The following is a 22,664-nucleotide window of genomic DNA, read 5'->3' as shown; positions in this document are numbered from 1 at the left end:
TCCTAGTGCTCCTGCCCCCTCTCCCTGGCTTGTCTGACTCCTGGTCTCCCATCTTCCTTCCTGGAGTGACAGGGCAGTGCTGAGGTGTGGAGCTGGGCAGTCACAGCACAGGAGCTGGCAGCATTTGAGAGCAGAAGTGTTGTCTCAACTTTTGCTGTGAGAGCATGGGGCCCTGAGGAGCTGCTGCAGCAGCTCAGCCTCAGCATGGATGCTCTGAGCACTTTCCAGGGATCACAGTTCTGTAGACCTTCACAAAACCTCTTTGTTTTTCACCTCTTTGCTCCATTGCATCAAACTAACACTTCCCATTCTTGAGGAACTTCCCAGTGCTTGTCTTCCACACTGCTCACCTGCTCTCAGTGTGGGCTAGAGGATAGATTTGAAAAATCAGAGCCTTAATAAGCTTTTCCATAAAATGCCAGGATCCCAGAGTGGTTTGGGTGGTAAAGAACTCCAAAGCTCCTCTTGTTCCACCCCCTGCCATGGGCAGGGACACCTTCCACCATCCCAGGTTCCTCCAAGGCCCATCCAGCCTGGCCTTGGGCACTGCCAGGGATCCAGGGGCAGCCACCCTGTGCCAGCCCTGCCCACCCTCACAGGGAATTTCTTCCCATCTGACCCTGTCCTCTGGCAGTGGGAGCCATTCCCCCTTGTCCTCCAAGGGCACTCCAGGCCCTTGGCTAAAGTCCCTTTCTAAATACTGTGATATTTTTTTTCCCCCTCACCTCTGGGGATATTCCAAAATGATAAGAAACTTGTGTGGAAACCAGTTTTACTCAGAATATTTCATATTTGTGTATACATAGACTTACCTTGAGTGTGAATTGGAAATAACACAGCCTTGGGCAGATTAACAGGCTTTATGTGTTACAAAAAGGCCAATGGCAGCAACAGCCTAAACATGCTTTCTTGGTTGTGTTGTTTCCTCTTGGTCTGCTGGGTCTGCCTGATTTCCTGCCTGGAAAGCAGGAGTGGGTGCAAGGCCAGTGCCAGGTTGTAGCACGGATCTGTTTGCCCTCCCTGCTGTGTGCAAACAAAACTGCCAGCAAACTTGCTGAGCCACAGTGCTGAAACATTCTCTAAGGCTGGAGCTCTCTGACCTTGGAAGGGGCCATGTCCTCTCATGGATCTGCTTTAGTCCAGCCCCTGGCACCCAGGCACTCAATAATCCTCAGCTGGTTTCAGTGTCACTGCCATTCCTATAAAAAGCAGAGTGAAGTGTGATCCTCGGTGCTCCAGTCCCCTTTCCTCTTGCATCTTCCCCATGGAACATGTGTGCTTCCTGGCTCAGCACCAGACACTCAGAGTCTCAGAGGCAGAGAGGGAGAAGCCTGGGATGGGCACTGACCTGAGCCTGTTCCTGGGGGAGGAATGGTGTAAACACATTTCAGATGCGTGCTCTGGAAACTATGCAGGAGGATAAAACTGCCCCTGAGATGGATCAAAGGGAGGTTCGATGTCCAAAAAAGAGCAAGGGAGCTGGGGAAGGGTCTGGGGCACCAGGAGAAGCTGAGGGAGCTGGGCAGGGGCTCAGGCAGGAGAAAAGGAGACTCAGAGGGACCTTGTGGCTCTGCACAGCTCCTGACAGGAGGGGACTGCAGAGGGTGGGCTCTGCTCCAGGGAACAGGGACAGGACAGCCTCAAGTTGTGCCAGGAGAGGTTTAGGTTGGATATTAGGGAAAATTTCTTACCCCAAGAGGTTGTCCAGTCCTGGCACAGCTGCCCAGGACAGTGGTGAGTCCCTGTCTCTGTAGGAATTTAGAGCTGTGTGGATGTGCTACTTGGGGACATGGGATAGTGATGGCAGGGCTGGGGGAGCAGTTGAGCTCCATGATCCTCTGTGTCTTCCCCAACCTCAGTAACTCCATGGTTCTGTGATTCTGGTCATCTGTCTGAGCTGGGAGTGCTAATGCTGCTTTCAAACCTCGCTCATTTTGAGTCCCACTTGTCCATGTAAAATAGCAGCAAGAGCTGGTGCTAAACTCAAGCCAGAGGCTCATTTTTAGGAAGGTCATTAGGATAGATGCACACATCCTAACACCACTTCATCCTGGACTTTGGGCAATGGTAGGAAAATGGGAGGAGGTGTATTTTAGCTGAGCATATCTGAAACAACATGCCAGTGGTGTGTTTTCCAGGCACACCTGGTTTCCTGACTTTGGGAGCAAACAGACTGCTTCCTTTGCCTTGGTGACATCAAATATCATCAGGCACCTGCCCTTGTGTTTTGGCTTCAGAGTACAGAGTGTTTCAGGGGTATTAGATGTCAGGAAGGAATTATTGACTGTGAGGGTGGGCAGGGCTGGCACAGCTGTGGCTGCCCCTGGATCCCTGGCAGTGCCCAAGGCCAGGCTGGACACTGGGGCTGGAGCAATCTGGGACAGTGGGGGGTGTCTGCCCATAGCAGGGAGTGGGACTGGATGAGCTCTGAGGTCCTTGCCCACCCAAACCATTCTGGGGTTCTGTTTCCTGCATTGGAAATGGGAGATGTTGGCTCTCCATCCCTGGCTGTGCTGGACACGTGGCACATGGGAAAAGGGAGCTGTGGGAAGCAGGAAATGCAGTTTCATGCACCTTTGAAATAGGGTTAATTGGCAGACTGGGGCAATTTCCTAGAGAGATGCTTTCAGGTGCTGTGCAGAACTTAGGGATCAGTCACTAGCCCTCTCCAGCCACTCCTCCTGACCTGTTCCTTGTCAGATGGGCAGAACACAGCGTGGCAAGAATGAGCTACTGTCCTGGTCTCTGCACAGCCCTGTCCAAGGGAAATGCTTTGCCCAGTGAGCAGCTCTCTCTGCTGGTTTTTAAGCTGCTGCTGTGGCCAGGTCTGCATTGAATCTCTCTTGGCTCCTTACATTTTGGTTTAGGGAAATTCATACTGGGGAATTGTTTAGAAGAAGGAAGAGCAAAGCAAAGATTCTCCTAATTATCCATGTCTGTTATTTCAGTGCAATAGACAGGAAGTGTTTTAAAGTATTTTACCTGCAGGCTGCCACCTGAGCCTGTAGTGCACAGATCACCAAACACGAGGACTCACTTATTCCTAGAAAAGCCATTTCCCTCTCCAGTGGTGCATGTCCAAGTGCACAAAACAGGGTCGTGGTGCTGTGTCTCTTGGGAGGGAGCTGGGCACTTCAGGAGACCTTTCCCAAGGCTCAGAGAAGCAGCCCAGGGATGTAGGTGAAAGGCCAGACTGGGGAATCAGTTTCCCAAGAGACCTTCCTGGCCCTGCAACTTCCTCCCCTGAAGGCTTCTGGAGCAGGATTGCTTTTCTCAGTGCTTCACAGGCACAGCTAGCTGGGGAGAAATGTGTTTGTTTGTGTGTTGAAATTACAGCTCTTCTCGTGCTGCTGTAGCATCAGGGACAAAGCCAGGCTTTGGGAGGCTGCTGGCAAAGCAGGGAGGGGATGACTCTGTTTAAACCAGGGCTTTTCCTCTCTTGGGCTGCTTCTCTGGGCACCCTGCAGGCAGCTGAGCCTGGACCATCCCATTTATCATGGAATCGCAGTGATGGTTTGGACTGGGAGAGACCTTAAAGCTTGTCCTGCCCCAACCCTTGCCGTGGCTTCCACTAGACCAGATTGTTGTAAACTGCATCCAGCCTGGCCTTGGGCACTGCCAGGGATCCAGGGGCAGCCACAGCTGCTCTGGGCACCTGTGCCAGCCCTGCCCACCCTCATAGGGTAGAATTTCTTCCCAATATCTAATCTAAATCTCTCCTCTTTTAGTTTCAACCCATTCCCTGCCTTGTCCTGCCAGCAGGCTTAAGATTTGCTGCAACAGAGCATTGCCTTTCCCCTGTGAGGAGATCTGGTCTTCAGGGTTCTGCAAATTATGAAGCAAAATAATAACTGAAAGCCAAAATGCAGTCAGGTCCCAGTGGCTGTACCCATGTCATTCCTTTGGCTGAGGGTGGGTGGTGACACTCCAGAGCCCCTTTCTGGGGTTCAGATCGTTCTCTTTCTCACTGGGATGGCTTTCTCTGTGTCCAGCTTGTCACCTCCAGCACAAGGCTGTGGTTTGCCTTGGCAGCAGGGCCAGGGCAGGGCTGTGACAGCAGGTCCTTCTCTCCCCAGGGCAGGAGTGGAGCCGTGCCAGGGGGGATCCCGTACCGGAGAGCCCCCCGCCCCAGCCCCCAGCTCTCGGAGCAGGAGACCAGGAGAATCGCCAGCATCTTCTCTGCACGCCTGTCCCCGAGGGAATAGAGAGCAGCCTGCCCGAGCAGGAGACCAGGAGAATCACCAGCATCTTCTCTGCACGCCTGTCCCCGAGGGAATAGAGAGCAGCCTGCCCGAGCAGGAGACCAGGAGAATCACCAGCATCTTCTCTGCACGCCTGTCCCCGAGGGAATAGAGAGCAGCCTGCCCCAGCCCCAGCTCTGGGAGCAGGACACCAGGAGAATCACCAGCATCTTCTCTGCCCAGCTCTCCCCGAAGGAATAGAGCTGCCCCAGGCACGCTTGCCAAGCTGGCTGCATGCAGAGACTGAGCCCTTCAGCCACAGCTCCCAGGCTGGTTTGGTTGGCCTCATTGCTGACTTGAACTCCCCTGTTTAGAAGGGCTTAAAGGTCACCCACAGGGAGTTGCATCTTGTAGGGGCAGGTCCCCTGTGAGATGCACCCCCGTGGGTAACCCTCAGCCTGTTATCTGCTCTCCAGGATTTATCCCTGTGGAATGGTCTTTTCAAAAATCATTGGTGGGCAACACAATTCTCTGTTTCCACAGGTGCCCAGAGTGCTTGTGTAAACACAGGCCAAGGGCACTGTAAAATCTGGTGGGTGTACAAAGGAGGGTGACTGGAAATATGAGACTTTTATATTTATATTTAAATTATTTTTGTACACCTTTCAGAGAACAGAGCTTGATGCCAGCAATGCTCAGTTATTTTTGTACTGTTCTCTCCCGAGTTTGTTTCAATAAAATTCCCCTGGTTTCTAGTCAGCCCGTGCAGTGTCCTTATGCCAGGGCAGGAATCTTTCCTCAACAGGCGACAGGAGTCTCTCCCAGATGAGCTTCCAAGTCAGAGCAATGCTGCTGGAAGGTGGGGTGGCCCGGAGCACATGGAAAGATCACTGCTTTGCCAAGGAATTGAGTGTCACCGTGCAGCGTAGCTCCACGTGAGGTGAGTCGCTTCCAATCCGAGCTGCTTTTCAAACCCTGCATGGAATTCAGGATTTAAGCAGCCAAAGGATCAGCACCCCATTTTTCTCCCACTTGTGCAGTGTTGGTTTTCCCAGGGGACACCCTGAATGTGTAATTCACTGCTGGTACAACTTGCCCTGTGATTGTGGCCCCTTCCCCTGCCCTGGCTGGGTTGGGATGGGAGGTGAAGGCACCCAGTGTCCCCTGGAAGGGCAGGAGTGACTGCAGGCTGCTTTCTCCTGGTGGCATCCCCAAAAAAAACTCGGGCAGGATACCAGCTGGGCTGGGATCACTTTTGCAGAGGAGGTCACAGCGCTGACCCCTGAGCTGTGTCTTGGGCATTAGGTAAACAGAGTCTTCCTTCAGGTTTAGGTCAGCACTGGAGCCGGGCAGGAAAACAAGGCAGGAGCCTCTGCAGAGGAGTGTTAGAGCCAGGCAGCCTCGTCTGGAGCCCGAGGGATGGAGCAAAGGTGGCTTCAGGGTGGTGGGAGCACTCCAGGTGCCTCTGGGGCAAGGTGAGCTCAGGTGTGAGTGCAGCACGTTCTGAGGGACCCTTCTGCCTGTGGGGCTAGGGAGAACCAAGGGTTAAACACACTGGGCTTTTAAAAAATGGAGAAACCTTGTGTTCCAGCCTCTTGTCCTGAGCCCTGTTCCTCCCAGCAGCCTCAGACCCAGTGCCTGGGCACACTCTGGCCTCGTGGGTTTGAGGGTGAATCGCTCCGAGGTGCTCACCCAGACCCTGCTCCACCTGAGCCTGGGAACACGTTCCACCATGCAGAGGTAATCCTGCTGGCAGCTCTCTGGGATGGATTGTAGCTCATGAGCTGTTGGACAAAGGGATCCAACCTGCTCTGCACAAAGAGCTCAGTGCTGCCCTGCCTCCAAAGCACTTGCTTGTAAAGCCTTGGGGTGAGGGTTTTCTATATCTCATCCTTCCCAGAGTGGTTTGAGGGTAAAAGCCAACATTGCTCCCCAGTCCAATGCAGGGGGTCAGGGCAGGACCCCCCTCCCCAGGCCTGAGCCCTGTGAGGGGAGCAGGTGACCCAGTCCCATCAGCCGAAATGCCACTGGGGCAGCACTGTTTTCCTGTCACCCGATGCCTGGCTCCTGGCATGTCCTCGGTGCTATATAAGGGTGGGGCCAGGGCGAGGGCTCTGAGGGCACTGCCTGTGCAAGGCAGGAGCTGGAACACTGTGCCCAGGTCCCTACGGTGAGGCCAGGGAGGGACAGCTCGGGGCAGGTCACTCTGGGGGGGACAGCAGGACAGTAGGCCCTGTTATGGTTGGGGTGGGACAGGGAGCGGTGGGCAGTGCTGAGCCCATGCTGAGCAAGCCCCGTGCCTCAGTTTCCCTGGGATAGAAGGGAGGGGACAGGGCAGGATATGGTTTTTGGGATTGACCAAAGCCATCGAGAGCCACCCTGGCACATCCTCACCTCCGTGTGAAGCCCTGTCCTGCTGCTCCCCATAACCCCTCCTCTGCTTCCAGCCCCTGTGCCAGCATGGTGGGTCTGAAGCCCCCCGAGGTGCCCCCGACGGCCGCCATGAAGTTCGTCAGCGCGGGGCTGGCCGGCTGCATCGCTGACCTGTGCACCTTTCCTCTGGACACGGCCAAGGTGCGGCTGCAGGTACGGTCGAGTGGCGCCGCGGGCGGGGGCGCCGGGGCAAGCAGAGGGGGTGACGCAGCTGGCACCCGCAGATCCAGGGCGAGGTGGGGATGCCCCGCACCACGGGCTCTGTGGAGTACCGGGGCGTTGTGGGGACGCTGAGCACCATGGTGAGGACGGAGGGCGCCCGCAGCCTCTACAGAGGGCTGGCGGCCGGGCTGCAGCGCCAGATGAGCTTCGCCTCCATCCGCATCGGGCTGTACGACTCCGTGAAGCAGCTCTACACCCCCAAGGGTGCTGACAGTGAGTGTCCCGGCAGGCCAGGCTGCCCTGCACGCCCCCTTCCTGGTGCACAGCCCTCTTCCAGAGAGAAACCCACCCTGGGGGGGCACAGCCCTCGCTGGAGCGCCACAGGCCGCTCACCCTGGGGCGCCCGCAGGGCCGGGGGTCCCTGCAGGGCCGGGGGTCCCAGCAGCTGCCCTCTCCAGGCACAGGCACGGGCACGCGGCTCCTGGCTGGCTGCACCACGGGGGCTGTGGCCGTGGCCTGCGCCCAGCCCACCGACGTGGTCAAGGTGCGGTTCCAGGCCAGGGCCCTGTCGAGCAGCGCCCGCCGGTACAGCAGCACCATGGACGCCTACTGCACCATCGCCAGGGAGGAGGGCGTCCGTGGGCTCTGGAGAGGTAGGAGGAGAGGTGGGAATGGAAATGGAAATGGTGAGGAGGAAGGGAAGGATGGGAACAGCGGGGCTGGGTCACCTGGGTCATCCCCAGGATGCTGCAGGCATGAGCAGCGTTCCCAATGCCACCACCCTCCTGCCCAGGGACGATGCCCAACATCGCCCGCAATGCCATCATCAACTGCGGGGAGCTCGTCACCTACGACCTCCTCAAGGACGCGCTGCTGCGGACAGGGCTCATGACAGGTGAGGAACGTGGGGAACGTGGCCAGGTGCCATCCCTGTCCCTGCAAGATCCAACCCCCAGCTCTTCCCCACCTTCAGACAACGTTCCGTGCCACTTCGTGGCTGCCTTTGGCGCCGGGTTCTGTGCCACGGTGGTGGCATCCCCGGTGGACGTGGTGAAGACGCGGTACATGAACGCCAGCCCCGGGCAGTACCGCAGCGCCCTGAGCTGCCTCCTGGCCCTGCTCGTGCAGGACGGCCCCGCCGGCCTCTACAAGGGGTGAGTTGGGCACCTGCAAACCCCCTGCGAGCCCGCACAGGCAGAACCCCCGACACCCCAACCCGCTGCGGGGCGGGGGGTGTCCCTGCACGTCCCCTTCAGCTCTGCTCTGCCGGCACAGCTTCGTCCCGTCCTTCCTGCGGCTGGGCTCCTGGAACGTGGTGATGTTCGTGTGCTACGAGCAGCTGCAGCGCGCCATGGCGCTGGCACGGCCGGGCCTGGCCTGAGCCCCTGGGCACAGCAGCCGCCAGAGTCGTTCAGCAATTGCATTAATTGCCAAAGCGCCCTGGAGCAGCGGAGCCGCACGCTCGGAGAGGGACCGGAGAGACAGGAGAGAAGATGCTGTTTGAGCAGAGACGTGAGAGAACGGAGGTTTTCAGAGAGGACTTTTAAGGGATGAAGGAAAAATTGTTTGTTGGCTTTCCAGCCAGGAGGAACAGCACTTCCCAAGGGCAGTGCTGTGGGCAGATGGGACCAAGCTGAGGGCCAGGGAATTCCTGTTATTCCTTACAATAAACCGCCCCTATGGGGTCTGATTATGGTGTGGTCCAGGGTTTCTTTACCTCTTTGGGGTGTTTAGGGTCATTGTCCCAGCTCTACGTGTGACACCAGCCAAGCTGACATTGTCTGTCACTTTCCGTGCACTGAGCAATTTCCCACTGATCTCTAATTAGTCACGTCTGTCTCAATCACAAACAGCAGCTCCACCTTTTGCCCTGCCAAGGCAGCAGATCCTTGACCCGTGCCAACCACTCTAAAGCCTCAAATGGTCCCTTTTTTGGGCAGTGAAAATGTTCATCCTAAGCAGGAGAGGACACAGAATTCCCCTTCCCTGTTTTTCAAGCATAAGACAGCTGGGAATTGCTGCATTCCCATGGGTAAGTGGCAGGAACGAGCTTTCCTCTGCTCTCACTCCATCTGTAGCACCCTCACTTGTCACAGACACTCAGTTTTATTTTGAGGACTCCCATCAGAACACTGCCTCCAGCTGTCAGAGCCAAGGCGGTTTTTGCTTGCTGGAAGCGGCGCGGGTGCCCGAGTCCCGCTGCCGCTCCCGAGCGCGGCGCGCCGCTGCAGAGCGCGCTGTCCCGCGGCAGTGCTGCCGCCCTGTGCTCACAGCCCGGTACTGCAGGCGGGGCCGGACCCGGCTCGCACTGTCGCCACGCTCAAGGTGGCGGCCCACGCAGGATCCAGGGGGAAAAGGGGGAGTCCCTGTCCCTGTCGGCCGCCGCTGACCCCCGCGTCCCGGCGCCAGGAATGGCGGCGGAATTATCCCGCTGAGAGCGCGGGATCGGTCGGCGTCGGCCGGTATCGGGCCGGGTTCAGGCAGCGCAGAAACAGACGCCGTTGTTAGGGGCGGGGGGATTGCAGGGCGCCGCAACAAACAAGGCAGCGGACTGGGAATGGTATATACCACACCAAAGATGGCGGCCGGGCGGCCGGAAGTGTCTCTTGCAGCAACAAAGCTGGCGCCTGACCGGAAACGGCTTCTGCCACATCAAATGAGGCGGACAACCGGAAGTGACTTCCGCCACATTAAATATGGCGGACAACCGGAAGTGACTTCCGCCACATCAAATATGGCGGGCAACCGGAAGTACCTTCTGCCACACTAAATATGGCGGACAACCGGAAGTGACGTTCGCCACACTAAAGATGGCGGACAACCGGAAGTACATTCTACCACACTAAAGATGGCGGACAACCGGAAGTACCTTCTACCACACCAAAGATGGCGGACAACCGGAAGTACCTTCTGCCACACCAAAGATGGCCGATAACCGGAAGTGCCTTCTGCCACACCAAAGATGGCGGGCTCTGTATACGGAAGTGACGCAATGCCACTCTCATAATGGCCGCTCGGCCACGACGCGATTGACCTTTCTACAATGGCGGCAAAAACGGGCGGGAAATCAAGGACCCTGGTCCTTCTTGTGGACTGCCTGCCTGCCAGCCGAGCTGAGCCGTGTTTAACCGGACCGATCCGAGCTCCGCCCGGCCCGGCCGCTGCTCCCACGCCCATTGGTGAGCGCGAGTGCCGTCCCTGCCCAGCTAGTCCCTGCCCGACCCCGCGCTCCCGTCCGTGCCCGTGCGGTGGCCGGGCCGCCCGCTGGACCCGGTGCCAGGAAAACAGCGAGCTCTGTGTATTTAACGTGAGGCGGCCCCGCTTTCCCCGTGCGGCGCCTCGGCCCGGCCCGCGGCGCCCTCAGGGAGCCGAGCGGGCTCCGGGGAGCGCACCGAGCGGCACCGAGCTCGGCCGAACCGAGCCGAGTTCAGCTGCGAATAGACGAGTTCAGCCGAACAGCCGAGCTCAGCCGAACAGCCGAGTGCAGCCGAGCTCAGCCGAACAGCCGACTGTAGCCGAGCTCAGCCGAACAGCCGAGCTCAGCCGAAGAGCCGAGTGCAGCCGAGTTCAGCCGAACAGCCGAGCTCAGCCGAAGAGCCGAGTGCAGCCGAGTTCAGCCGAACAGCCGAGTGCAGCCGAGTTCAGCCGAACAGCCGAGTGCAGCCGAGCTCAGCCGAACAGCCGAGTGCAGCCGAGCTCAGCCGAACAGCCGAGTGCAGCCGAGCTCAGCCGAACAGCCGAGTGCAGCCGAGCTCAGCCGAACAGCCGAGCTCAGCCGAACAGCCGAGTGCAGCCGAGCTCAGCCGAACAGCCGAGCTCAGCCGAACAGCCGAGTGTAGCCGAGATTAGACGAACCACGCCGGCGCCGCTGAAGGCAGCGAGGGCTCCGAGTTCAGCTGAACCGAGTAACGCACAGAGCAGAAACAAACCCGCAGAGCCTCAGCAGCACGCCCAGCACAGGTAGGCAGCTTTGGCATTTTCTTTTCAGCGGTATTCAGGACTTTCATTGCCCATCTTCAGTGCCACCTTAACAGTGATTTATTTTCCTTGGAGCTCTCAGGATCGGGAGGAAAGGGTGTTCATGCCCCAGTGGGAAAGCACAGAGCAGGATCAGTGGTGCAGCTGTGTCTGTCCTGCTCTCTGCACTGTTTCAAGGATGCCCTGGAGTGCTCTGGCTCGTGTGTGTGAGAGCTTCCCGTGCCTGTGTGTGCAGCTGGGTCACTCACTGGGCATCCCATGGAGTGCCTGAGGTTGGAAAAGCCCTTTGTGATGCTGAAATGCCCCCAGGACAATCCTTCCCAAGCTGGAAGCAAAGCAGTGGCAGGGAGGGAAACCCAGTGAAGCTAGTTTTAAACTTTCTACCGTTAAAACAAAATACTACATTCCATTTCTATTTTCACCTTAGAATGAACCGTGAGTATACCAAAGTCTGGCTAAAAATACTATTCACATCTGTGGAAGATACTAATTATTTATCTTTATCGATTTCTCTATTATTTCTGCATGATTGTGGAGACTCTAGGAAACCACTACTCTTGCCTTTTCAGAATTATTTCTAAGGGAGTTCAGTTCAGCAGCAACTCCACTATAACAGCTAGCTCTCTTGCTTTTATCCCTGGATTCATTAAAAATTGTCTGAAAATAACATTTACTTACAATTGAAATCAGCTGTAAGCAAAAGAATTGAGCAATACCCATAACTATGAACAAGCACAGAGGCAACATCTTTTATCCTTCTGAGGCACTTCTGAGATGAGAGTTTCTAACACAGTAGCTAAGCATTATGATAAATACCTGGTAGCTTTAAGAGAACTGCAATGAGCCTTTAGCAGCTGTGTGGTACAGCTTCTCAAAGCCGCCTGGTGAAGATTAAAACATAGACATGACAGTTTACTGCTTTCTGCAGCCTTTTGAAAAGCCTGAAAGCTTTCAGATTCAGTGGGGCTAGTCAGCAGTTGTACAAACACTCTGCGGAATCTGAGCAGGAGTTTCTGCTCAAGGTTTGTTACACAAACAATTATTCAGGTAACCTGAGCAGGAACCCTGCTCTTCCCAGCACGCACACAACTGTGCATTTCCCACCGGGGTAAGAGTCAACATCCTGTGCTGGCAGTGCTGTGTTCTGCAATTATATTTCTTTTTGACTTTACCCATCCCTTCCGACTCGAGATATCCCATGAAATTGGATAAACTTCACTTCATAAGAGGACAAAGTGATTTGTACTTTATTTAGAAAAAAAAAGAAAAAAATAACAAAGACAACTTATTTAGAGGCTCCACAAGGTATGCTACAGGTAGATTAAATTATTTTTTATATTAGTATTTTGGATTCAACAAGTTTAACCTGTTGAAAATTTTTCCAAATATTGGAGGTGTTTGTATGACTGCTCTAAAATGTACTTAAGAACTAGTAGAAATCATATTCCTAACAGTAAAGAGTTTATATACTTAATGAAAATTCCTGAAACGCTTCCTAAGCTCACTCTGACAGCTTTGTGCCTACACAAAAAATGTTTGCCTAAATCTTACACAGCCTGCTGTGATAGTTAGTCCATCAGTAGTTAGATTTTCCTGTTTGAACTGATAAGGAACTCTAAGAACACCCTGCTAGCCCAAGCTGTGAAAACGTTTCATCTTCTATGTATACTAACTCTATAAAGCTCTCCACAATTTGTGCATTAACCAAAAGCAATCAAGCAAACTGGGTTCAGTTGTGTTTAGCAGCATTAATGGAAAAGGTGGTGTGCTTCATTATGACACATAATGTGTTTGCTTTGAAGAAGTCTTCAGTGTGTATCCTCAAACATCTGTTCATTTGATAAAGAAAAATCCACTAAATATTTGAACATTTTTCTCACAATAGTGACTGTTGTTAACACGTGTCATTCCCAGAAACGCTGGAGCTGGTTTTGTGTGCCCCATCGCCGCCGGACCAAGGCAGATGAATGCAGCCAGCGGGCGGGGCGGGGCGGGGCGGGAGCCGCGGGCGGGGCGGGGCGGGGCGGGGCGGGGCGCGGGGCGCGGGGCGGGAGCCGCGGGCGGGGCGGGGCGGGGCGGGGCGGGGCCCGGCCGGGTGCGGCACCGGCGGCTACGGTGCCGGCCCCGCCCACAGAGCCGCGCTCGCTGCCCTGCGCTCGCCTGGGTCCCGCCGCAGCTGCGCCGGGAACGGGGAAACTCCGCTTGGCTTGGGCAGCCGTGGAGCGCGCTCTTGGCGTAGAGGAGCCACGCCAGCGGCTGAGGGTGCTGGGCCTGCTCAGCTGGAGAAGGGATGGAGATGAGAACTCCTGAGGGCTCTGCAGCTTCCTCCCGAGGGGCAGCTCTGGCCTCTGCTCGCCGTGACCAGTGGTAGGTCCCAGGGAAGGGCTGCAGCTGTGTCAAGGGAGGCTTAGGCTGAGTTATCAGGAAAGGCTCTTCCCCGGAGGGAACGGGCGCGGCCCCGGGGCTGCCCGAGCTGCAGGAGCGTTTGGGCGCCCCTCCGGGGCTGCGCGGGCTGGCATTGCTGGGGTGTCCGTGCAGGGACAGGGTGGGACCGGCTGGTCCCTGTGGGTCACTTCCAGCCCGGGATATTCCCCGGATCTGTTCCGGGACTGCTGTCGGGAAGACCGGACTTGGGCGGCTCCCGGCCGACCCGAGGCGCTGTGAGAATCATAGCCCTTCGCCCGGCGCGGAGGCTCGTAGGCGGCTCGGTCTGCACGGCTGTCCCTTGGGCTTTGCCGCTCGTCTCGATCCCGCAGCGGCGCTCGGGGCTGGCGGCTCGTTCAAAGCACGGCTCCGTCCCGCCGCGGCCCCAGCGCCCGCCCCCTCGTCGCCTTCCCTTCCGGGGCGGGCGGGCAGTGCGGAAGGACGGGCCGGGAGGACGCGGGTCACGGTGGATGCCGCCGGCTCCGGGCGGCGGGCGGTGAGCGCGGCGGGGCCGGGAGGAAGCGGGTCGCGGGGGGTGCGGTGGATGCCGCCGGCGGCGGGCGGTGAGCGCGGCGGGGCCGGGCCGGGCTGGGCGGCTCGGACGGGCCCGGGCGCTGCCAGGCGTGTCCCGCCGCGCTGGGCCCGGGTGTGGCGGCCCGGGCGCGGAGGGGTCGGAGCGGGCGGTGCCCGGAATAGAAAAGCCCCGCTCCGGTGCTCCGTTGCAGCCGTGCTCCCCAGCTCAGCACGGGAAGCTCGGCTGCCCTCGCACCTGTTTATGGTTTGCTGCAATGGGAGGGTTTGGGGGGTTTTAAAGCTCTCACTCGCCTGTGGCTGACGGGCAGCGTCACCCGCACGACACTGCGATGTTTCAGCCGCCGCAGGGCAGGGTTTAAATCCAAATCCAACCCTGCTTTCCTTTAAAAAATGGAGGAGAAAAAAAAAGCCGGAAGTAGGTTCGCATTTTTGTACGATCCTTTCAAATGTCTTGACTGTTTTAGTGTTGAAAATTATACTGTCCTTTTCACAAGGTCGGAATTAGTGAAATAGATGTTAACATTGTAGGCTGCCCCTCTGCTTTTGGCACTAGTTTACCTTTGTGGTGGTTGCTACTCTTCCACGTTGCTGGTAGCTGGAAAACCTTTTTTATTTCTCTTAGAAGAAGCCTGTTTATTAAATATTGGGAGAGAAATGGCTTTCAGCTAGAAGGCAGTAGCATTCGATGTGGATGTGCTCGCTGAGAAGGTGGGCAGGCCCTGGCAGGGTCCGAGCCAGGCTGGACGGGGCTGGGAGCAGCCTGGGACAGGGAAAAGTGTCCCTGCCCGGGGCAGGAGTGGAGCTGGATGAGCTTTAAGGCCCCTTCCAACACAAACCGGTCTGGGATTCTGTAACGTTCTGGTTGTCTCGAAGAAGCTTTTCAATAGAATCCGTGTTTTGAAGGGTATTTCTTTGGGTAGTTCTGGTTTTGAATCGTCTTTTGTCATCTTTAGGAAATCCCTGTATGTGTTTGCACAGAGATAAACTAAGTCTCGTGAGGGAGAGAGAGGGAGCAGGGGGTTTTGTTTGTTTTTGTGTGAAATCCCTCGGAGAGGAGGGCGTCAGTGCTGTTTTGCAGGAGGTGTCTGGATGCACAGGGAGGTTTCACTAACATCATCTTGTGTTGCATAGGGCTGCCTGTGTTTGAGGCAAAATGGCTTTCAGTAAAGGATACCGTGTCTATCACAAGCTGGAGCCACTTCCCTTCAGCGTGATGGTGGAAGCCAGGAACAGAGAAGAATGCCTCATGTTTGAGTCTGGAGCTGTGGCTGTCCTCTGTAAGTCCATCTGCTTTGATAACTGCTGGGTTAGAAAGGTGTCAGGCTTGTCACAGACATTGTGTGAGCCATTTCTTTGTGGAATGTAAAGAGCAACTCTTCTGTTTTTCTGTTTGCTGATGGAGAGGCTTCTGATTTAAATGAGAAAAGAGACATTTTCTTATTTTCCTCTGTTGAGAGAGAATTTTACACATTGATTTACATTTCTTTATGCATCTATGCTTTCATGTCCACTAAATTTTCTTACAATTGCTTCCAACATCATCTTGTTTCTTGGGTTCTGAACGAGCTTATTTCGAATGATAACTCATTGCTGATCTAATTCTCTATGTTGCATTTCATAACAATAAATTCTATTTTTAAAATAGAATTATAAATATAAATTACAATTATGTTGTAATTCGGTTTTATCTCATGTGATTCTTGATAGCTTTTTGATTTCTAGCTTTATTTTGTATTTTTAACCTGTCTTGAGACTCTGTATTGATTTGTCTTGTGATAAAATGAGTAATATTTGCAGCAAGGTGTCTTGCACTGCAGAGTTATTTTTGCCTGTGTTTTAAGTGAAAAATGCATGAGATATTTCCCTAAATTTTTGCCCCCCCTTCCCTTTATTTTTTGGTGGAGTGCACTGAACTGAGAGGTGCAGAAGAGAGCCATAAGGCCTATACATAGGCTTTTAAAATTTGTAAAATTATCAAATATATTTGTGTTCTTTAGGAAGTCAAAGCCCTTGGTTGTGCAGCGTTTCTGAGCTTGTTTTTGGTACTTTTACAGAAAGCTTTCCTTCCATGGAAGTAATTTTCTCCTTAGCCAGCACCTCTTAGAGGCCTGGCAGTGCCTTACATGGTTGCTGCAGCTGTGTGATGGCCCAGGTGAACAGTGAGAGCTTTTCTGCTGTTTTTGGAATTCTTTGTTTTTCTGGTACAGTTTCTTCTTAGTCTGCATTTGAGTAATCTTGACTTTGGTAGCAGTATCCTTAAGGCACTGTAGTGTGGAATGGGAATAAGTGTCCAATCGTAAAGGTAATGAACAGGTTTAGTGCAAGCCATAGAATGTTCTGAAGATTTGTGGAACAGATTGTTTTAGCCTGGGTTTAATAATCATGCTTGAGCTACTTAAGGGCCAGCAGATTATTTATTAAGGGCCAGAAAAAATTATTTATTCCTTAAGGTTATACTCAGAATGGTTGGTGAGTCACTTCTCATCCCTGGATACACTGTGGGCACCTGGATAAGTGTTCTTCCCTAAAAATTAAAACATCCAAGCTCCTGCCCACTTCCCTGCCTTGTTGTTACCAAGCAGAGAGAGCAAGACCTGAAGGAAGTTGGAAAGCCTCTCTCCTCTTGGATTCTCTTCTTAGTGATAGCTCATTTTAATCTGCAAAGCACTGTCCTTGGGATTCTAATTGGTAGGTTACATTGTAGGTTGCAAGTGTTCATACTCAGCTGGAAGTAGTGTTGTTGTCAGTAACCTGAATCAGGAAACTGCTTTTTCTTTCTCTGTCTCCTACGTGGCCATAGTTTTCCGTTGAATATTTAGCAGTGGCATTTTTCTTTAATTCCCTCTATTTTATTTCCATGTAATTCCCTAAATTGTTTAGGTACTGATACTTTTCTTAATGGTTGGAAGATCACAGTCTTAAACTGACAACAGAAAAAGCCCAGGAGTCCCCTAGGTCAGGTTTTTTTCTTCTCTTTTTCTGTTTGCTGTTCCCACCTGGTATGTGTTCTTTTTAATGCCTGTTTAAAGGAGTACAGTTATTGGGAAGATTTGGGAAGTGCCACTTCTCCATCTTGCTGGTCATATAACAGAATCCAACCAGAGGATTCCGGTCTGTAGCTGTACAAACTTACAAGTATTTGTACCAAGCATTGATCAAGTTAATGAAGTAGTATTGTCCCTTGGGGAAGATTTCCCATGTTTGTAAAATCTGTGTGAATAGATAGAAGAATGGTCTGATCAAGTATATATTGATTTAAATCCAGAACAGCATCACATTAAACTGCAAGAAGCTTCTGGGTTTTGGTGATGGTGCTGCCACTTTTTAGATGACAAAAGTTGACAGTACTGACCTCAAGATTGTTAGACATTTTTCCAAATATTTTCATAAATACTGGAGATTAGGTAACATGTTTAGTCTTATACCTGATCATAGTTCTTACCTGTATGTAGAGTGGATAATACACGCACAGCATAGTAAAATACATTTCAGCCTTAAACCTCATTCATGTGGTTCAGTTTGAAAGCCTTAGTGAAGTGCACCTCCTGGAATATCCATGTACAGAAATTTGGGGTTGAAATGGGCTAAGAGGAAGGAGTGGCAGCTCCCTGGTGCTTTCTGTGGCATCTCAAAGGAAGCACATGTGCCATTTTGCAAGATGAGCCTTCCTGCCTGTGCCCTCGGCGAGGCCCTGCCAGAGATCCAGAGGCTTTAGTTGAGCCTGGCCAGGCAATGCAGCACAGCTCAGGTGCTGGCTGGTGTTCAGTGTGTGCTCCAGGCAGCCAGGGCAGAGGGGAGCAAGGAATAGGCTGGAAGGGATTTCAGCCAGGCCGTGCTTCTGCTGGAGGTGTGTGTGAATGAACTCGGGTTGCTGTGGCTGCAACACCTGAGCAATACTTTTCTTTCCTTGCAACATTTAACACTCTTTGGTCATCAAGGCCCTGGTATGGGGTTAGCCTCAGACACTGGAGTGTGGGGGGGATCCTTCTCAAAGCCTGGTGAGAGCACTTGGGTTGAAATGTCAGCAGATTCACTGCTGGTTTGATTAAAATTCAGTGGGAGGGTGTCATAGATGTGTTTTTCTTATTTTCCATGTGCCATGGGCTGTGTATTTATTGATTGCAATAGGGCTCTCTGAGATGTCTTATCTGGAGAGGCTTTTCTGCCTGCCTGGGCAGGAGTGCATTCTCTCCCTCTGCCTGCTCTGGGTGAGTCATCCCAGAGCAGTGCTGAGCTGTCTGTACTCCTGTGCTGGTGGAGAACATTGTGTCTGGGCAGACACGGAGCAGCCCGAGCAGGAGCATCACACCCCCTGGGCTCCAGTGCCCGCTGGGGCAGGAGCAGGCACGGCCCAGCTGGACTCTGCAGGGAGTCAGAGCTGCTCACTGCCCTGGCTGCATGCTACCCACAGCCCTCCTTAGGAAGGGGCCTCAACAGAGCAGTCTGGCAGCGTTTCCTCATCCCCAGCATCCTGAGGTGAGCTAGTACTAGGGCTGTGCCACAATAAGGGGTACCAAAAGGAATAAAATAGTTATTTGATTACTTAATTTAATCAGTGAAAGTGGTGACTCTGGTCTGATTTTAATATCACCCCTGTGGTAATAATAGGATGTTAGTTTTAATTTAAATACCAGAAATGTAACTCCTCATTTGACAAAACCCTTTTAGTCTTAAAAGATCAAAACCCAGTTTTGTTTGTAAATTTCTCAGATTATTTTTTCAGATTTTTCAGATTCTAGGCCTTTTAAAGTGACAGTTGTGTGGACTTTTTCTCATGTAACATAAGTTAGAAATCTTGAGTCTGAAGGAAATACGCCTAATTTCAGGACTGTGCTTTTGTTCCCGGTTGTGAGTCCCATATTCTACCTGGAAACTGTAGCCACTACCTTGAAATGTATTGTCAGGTGGCACCCTGTGAGCTCACCAAGCAGAGAACCCAACCCTAGAAAGCCTCCATAGTGACTTTCAGTGTGATCTGAACCTTTGAATTGTTAAAACCAGGAAACTAATTTCTGGGTCTGGATTGAAGCAGAATGCATGTTGAACCAGACTGTGCTGCAAACAGGATTGTTGGTGGCATTCCATGTGTGTAACACTGGAGGGCTGACATATTCCCTTCAAAATAATTGAATTGGTCACCTTTTTTGAAGGAGTCCATGATTGATAAGGTGTGCTTATTGCAGATGACGTTTTGAAATGCTGTTACTTGTTAATCCTTAAGAAATGGTGACCTGAAATTTTGTTGGTTTTCTCTTGACACTGCAAATGGGGCTTTCTCCAGAGGTTCATGATAAATGGATTTGAAAATTGCTTTGTAAGTGTTGTGGTTCTGAGGAGCTTTTTGTTAGTTTGGTTTTGGTTTCTTGATCCTGCGTAACAGTGATGATGAAAGGATAAAACCTTTGCATTTTTAGAGGGCTAAGGATAGGTGCCTTGGGCTTTTGGAGAGCAGACTTTGGCCTGAGGAGACTGGATGAAAGTCCCTTGGGAAAGGAGAATGGAAAAGAGTGTGGTGAAGCCATGTGTTCCAGTTTTCCTCTTGGTTTTCAGAGGCTTCAAGTACTTTTTCTTGATGTTGCAACACTCCTGACCACAGGAAGTTTTTACTGGCACTGCCTTGAAAGCAGAAGCCTGGGGTGAGTGAGCATGGACCAGGGCAGGATGGAGGAAGTGATGCTATATTTCACATTTTCCCATGAGTATTTTGCCTTTAAAAGACAAATTGAGGTGGGAAAAGCTCAGGCAGTGTGAGAGAAACACTGAGATGGTCACTGTGGAAAAGCTTTGAGTTCACACTGAATTAGGTGCAATGTAAATGAAAAACATGACATGAAATGCTTTGGGTTGGTTCTTGGGAAATAATAATTGGCCACAGTAAGTTTCTCTGGTTTTGATTAGTTGGTTTTACAACTCTTTGCTGCTTTATTAGCCTTTGTTGGCCTTTTTCAAAGCCTGTGTTACTTAATTTACTTTGGCCATTTACTTACTAAGGCTTAACAAGGATATCCAGCATTCTCTGCAATGGAATAAGAGAATAAATTCACAGAAGATAGAAAAATCATTGTTCTGACATGTCATTAAATCCCAGGAGGCACCTTTAAGAAAAATCCTGCAAGAAGTTTAAAAGGAAACCTGATCTTTCCATAATAATTTCCAGTGTGGAGGAAGAGCACTGCAGCTTTCTGGTTATGGGAAGCTGAGTTTAGAAAATTACTTGTGTATCATTAAAGCCTTTCTAGAAACAGGTTGAAAGAAGCAGGGTCTGAAGTTTAGAAGTTCTTTCCAGCCCAGTGGTTTTCTGGTTAAGACAGACACAGTTTGGTGATGCTGACAAAATGTTTTTAGGCTGGCTGCAGGTTCTAGACACTCGCCCTAGGTGAGCACTTTAGAAAGAAATCCTCATGCTGCTATAAAACTCTTTTTATTGCATCTGTATTACAGGAATATTAGCGTAATAGGTATCAGTGCAATAAGGTAAAGAAACTTCTTTTTAAATGAAAAAAAGCAACAAAAGGCACTAATTTTAATTGCAGGGGAGCATTCTCTGCAATTATTTTTCTTGTGTTGTACAGGCTTTTTATAATAGATGATGTTAAAAATGCCAGTGTTCTCCTTTAATATATCACTTGGAGTTTCTGCAAGTCCTTTTTTTATTGCTTAAGAGCATAGCATGATCATAGTTTGTCACAGAAGCAAGCCCTCATTTTCCATTTTCAAGTGCCATATGCTCATCCATTTTGGTTTCTTTCCAGAAGCATCTTGCAGGCGCTGCTTTTGTAATCTCTCAGCTTTTTGGTTTGGAGTGGCTCATTCTCACTGGCATAGTATTGGGCCTTTTACATCTTTCTTTTTCTCTCCACAGCTTCTGCAGAAAAAGACACCATCAAGAATACATACTCCAAAGTCATGGATGCCTATGGGCTCTTGGGTGTGTTAAGATTAAACCTTGGTGAGTCAAAAATGTAAAACTGGAATTTTTCATTTAGGGCAGAGTACTGTGCTGCTCTTGTAAGACTGGATCTTTGCAACAGGAAAAGGGCTTATTTTTTCTATTTGTTTGTTTGGTAGGTTTTTTCTTTGCAGAGTTGCTTACAAGTTTGCTCCCAGAAGTGACGGAGTGGACAAAAATGACTTGTGTTTTCACAATTCGTGTACTTTGCAGTGTAGTTTCTCCCTTTCTTCTGTAGAACTTTGGATTGTGTTCTTGGCATTGTTTCTTTCTATACTTTTTCCAGGCAAAGCAGGGTGGGCTGGTGTGCCTTGGCACATATCAAATCAGCATCCTTCTCTAAGATCCTTTCCCTTACCTGTGCCCTTCCTCGTCCTGCAGGAGACACGCTGTTGCATTACCTGGTTCTGGTGACGGGGTGCATGTCTGTGGGGAAGATCCAGGACTCCGAGGTGTTCCGCGTGACCTGCACCGAGCTGGTGTCGCTGCGAGCCGAGCCGGCGGACGAGGATCGCGTTTCCGAAGTGCGCAAGGTGCTCAACTCCGGCAACTTCTATTTTGCGTGGTCTGCCACCGGCGCCAGCTTGGACCTGAGCCTCAGTGCTCACCGCAGCATGCAGGAGCACAGCACTGACAACAGGTTCTTCTGGTGAGTTCAGAATTGCTTCAGCAGGCCCCAGCAATTCATACAGCAATCAATTCTTCTGCACGCTAATGCCTGGCAAGTTTTTATCCTCCCCTCTCCCAGCTCCTGCATGTACTTTGTCCCAAAAACCTTGAGGAGATAGAATAGCATTGCTTGACCTCAGGGCAGAAGTCTGTTACTAATGACTGCTTGGGAGTTTCTTCATTGGAAGATACAGATGGTTCACTGCTTATTATGTATTTTCATCTGAACATCTCCTGTGATGTTGCGTTTTGTTTTTGGTGCCTCTTAATTCTTCACCAGTTGTGACAGTTTTTTGAATGGGTGGGGTTATGAAGCTTCAAAGAGAAAAAATTACTATTTTTTAGAACATTCTGGATTCTAAAATGTTGTGGTGTTTATAGATAGATTCCAAGGGGGTTACCAGCGTGTGAAAGCACTTCAAAAGTTTTGTTTCTCAGAAGATTGTGATGTTGCTGGTTTTGTTGAGACAGCAGGTATTCTCTGCTACAAAGTGCACCTTGCTTGGCTGCTGCACTCACTATCCTTTTACTGGATATTTTTGAATAAAGTACAGGTTTTGACACTAAGAATTTTTGGTGAGAGGAATACTCTCACCAAATTGGCTGTTTGTGCCAATCAGCAGCTTAAATAATGCCAGTAATGCACACTGACACGTGAGAATTTATGTTCCCTTCAGCCTGTGTTAAAAACACTCTGTGTATTCAGGAGTCTTGGTAGGGTGCTGAGGACTTGGCTTTACACACACTTAGAACAGGTGAAAAGGTACATGCATCCCCTCTTCTGGCCAAAATACACTAAACCAGCTCTAGCATATGAGCCATTGCTTCTCTAGTCTTAGCTGCTATTTTGCTCAGGTAGAGGAATCTGATCAAAGTAAAGTATAAGAAAAAAAATATTAATAAGCTCAGGTCTTCAGAAACACTACTTCCTTGATGTAGGTTGTAGAAACCTTGGTGTTTGTCGATGCATCTGGAGAAAGGTTTGGCTCTCATTATTCAGTCAGTACTTTAGAGAAATGGTGCCTGTTGACCCCGTCCAAATAAGCTGGGCTGATTCTGACTCCTGTTGTAAAACTTCTGAAGTTACCTGATTCTGTTTTCTTCAGTGAGAACCAATCCTCACAGGACATAGGTGGAATGTTGAGATTCCAAAATCTAGAAATGTAACCACTACAAGTCAAGAACAGGAAATATTCTGCATATGCACTTGAGTGACCTTCCTGGGGCTTTTTCTGTGCTGAACATCCAGGCTCAGAGTGCCCAGGGAAAGAATATTGTTTGCTTTCAGTGTCCTGTTATCATGCATCTGTATACTCCAGGTTTAGGATGAAAAA

The 22,664-nt window shown here is 51.5% G+C and overlaps 3 protein-coding genes across 7 annotated transcripts in view; all 3 read left to right on the top strand.

Moving 5' to 3' along the window:
- Positions 1 to 4,205, top strand: part of C2CD3 (C2 domain containing 3 centriole elongation regulator) — a gene marked incomplete at its 3' end in the record, with an annotated part of 33,792 nt that extends 29,587 nt beyond the window's left edge. Inside the window, exon 32 of the mRNA XM_079316202.1 lies at positions 4,077 to 4,205. Within this exon, the coding sequence (XP_079172328.1) occupies positions 4,077 to 4,205 (129 nt within the window). The remainder of the gene's footprint in view (positions 1 to 4,076) is intronic.
- A 2,024-nt stretch (positions 4,206 to 6,229) lies between these two features.
- Positions 6,230 to 8,738, top strand: LOC306800505 (dicarboxylate carrier UCP2-like). 2 transcript variants are annotated; one of them, XM_079302709.1, is made up of 7 exons: positions 6,230 to 6,351; positions 6,629 to 6,767; positions 6,839 to 7,049; positions 7,186 to 7,429; positions 7,570 to 7,671; positions 7,750 to 7,930; positions 8,052 to 8,738. In XM_079302709.1, exons 1-7 carry the CDS (start codon positions 6,254 to 6,256, stop codon positions 8,328 to 8,330), a joined length of 1,254 nt encoding a protein of 417 aa, XP_079158835.1. In that variant the 5' UTR covers positions 6,230 to 6,253; the 3' UTR covers positions 8,331 to 8,738. The 2 variants fall into 2 exon arrangements, with proteins under 2 accessions (XP_079158835.1, XP_079158836.1); XM_079302710.1 differs by having other exon boundaries at positions 6,231 to 6,351; positions 7,235 to 7,429; positions 8,052 to 8,301.
- Positions 8,739 to 14,843: 6,105 nt separating this feature from the next.
- The window catches only part of SYNJ1 (synaptojanin 1), a 43,850-nt gene continuing 36,029 nt past the window's right edge, over positions 14,844 to 22,664 (top strand). For all 4 annotated transcript variants that reach the window (XM_079321298.1, XM_079321299.1, XM_079321297.1 and 1 more), the window contains exons 1-3: positions 14,844 to 14,989; positions 20,575 to 20,661; positions 21,043 to 21,310. In XM_079321298.1, the coding sequence (XP_079177424.1) occupies positions 14,866 to 14,989; positions 20,575 to 20,661; positions 21,043 to 21,310 (479 nt within the window). In that variant the 5' untranslated portion in view covers positions 14,844 to 14,865. The remainder of the gene's footprint in view (positions 14,990 to 20,574; positions 20,662 to 21,042; positions 21,311 to 22,664) is intronic.

This window comes from Erithacus rubecula (genome assembly GCF_903797595.1).
Source record: "Erithacus rubecula genome assembly, chromosome: 1".
Classification (NCBI taxonomy): Eukaryota; Metazoa; Chordata; class Aves; order Passeriformes; family Muscicapidae; genus Erithacus; species Erithacus rubecula.
The sequence above is the reverse complement of the archived record's forward strand: the minus strand, read 5'-3'. Positions and strand labels throughout refer to the sequence as shown.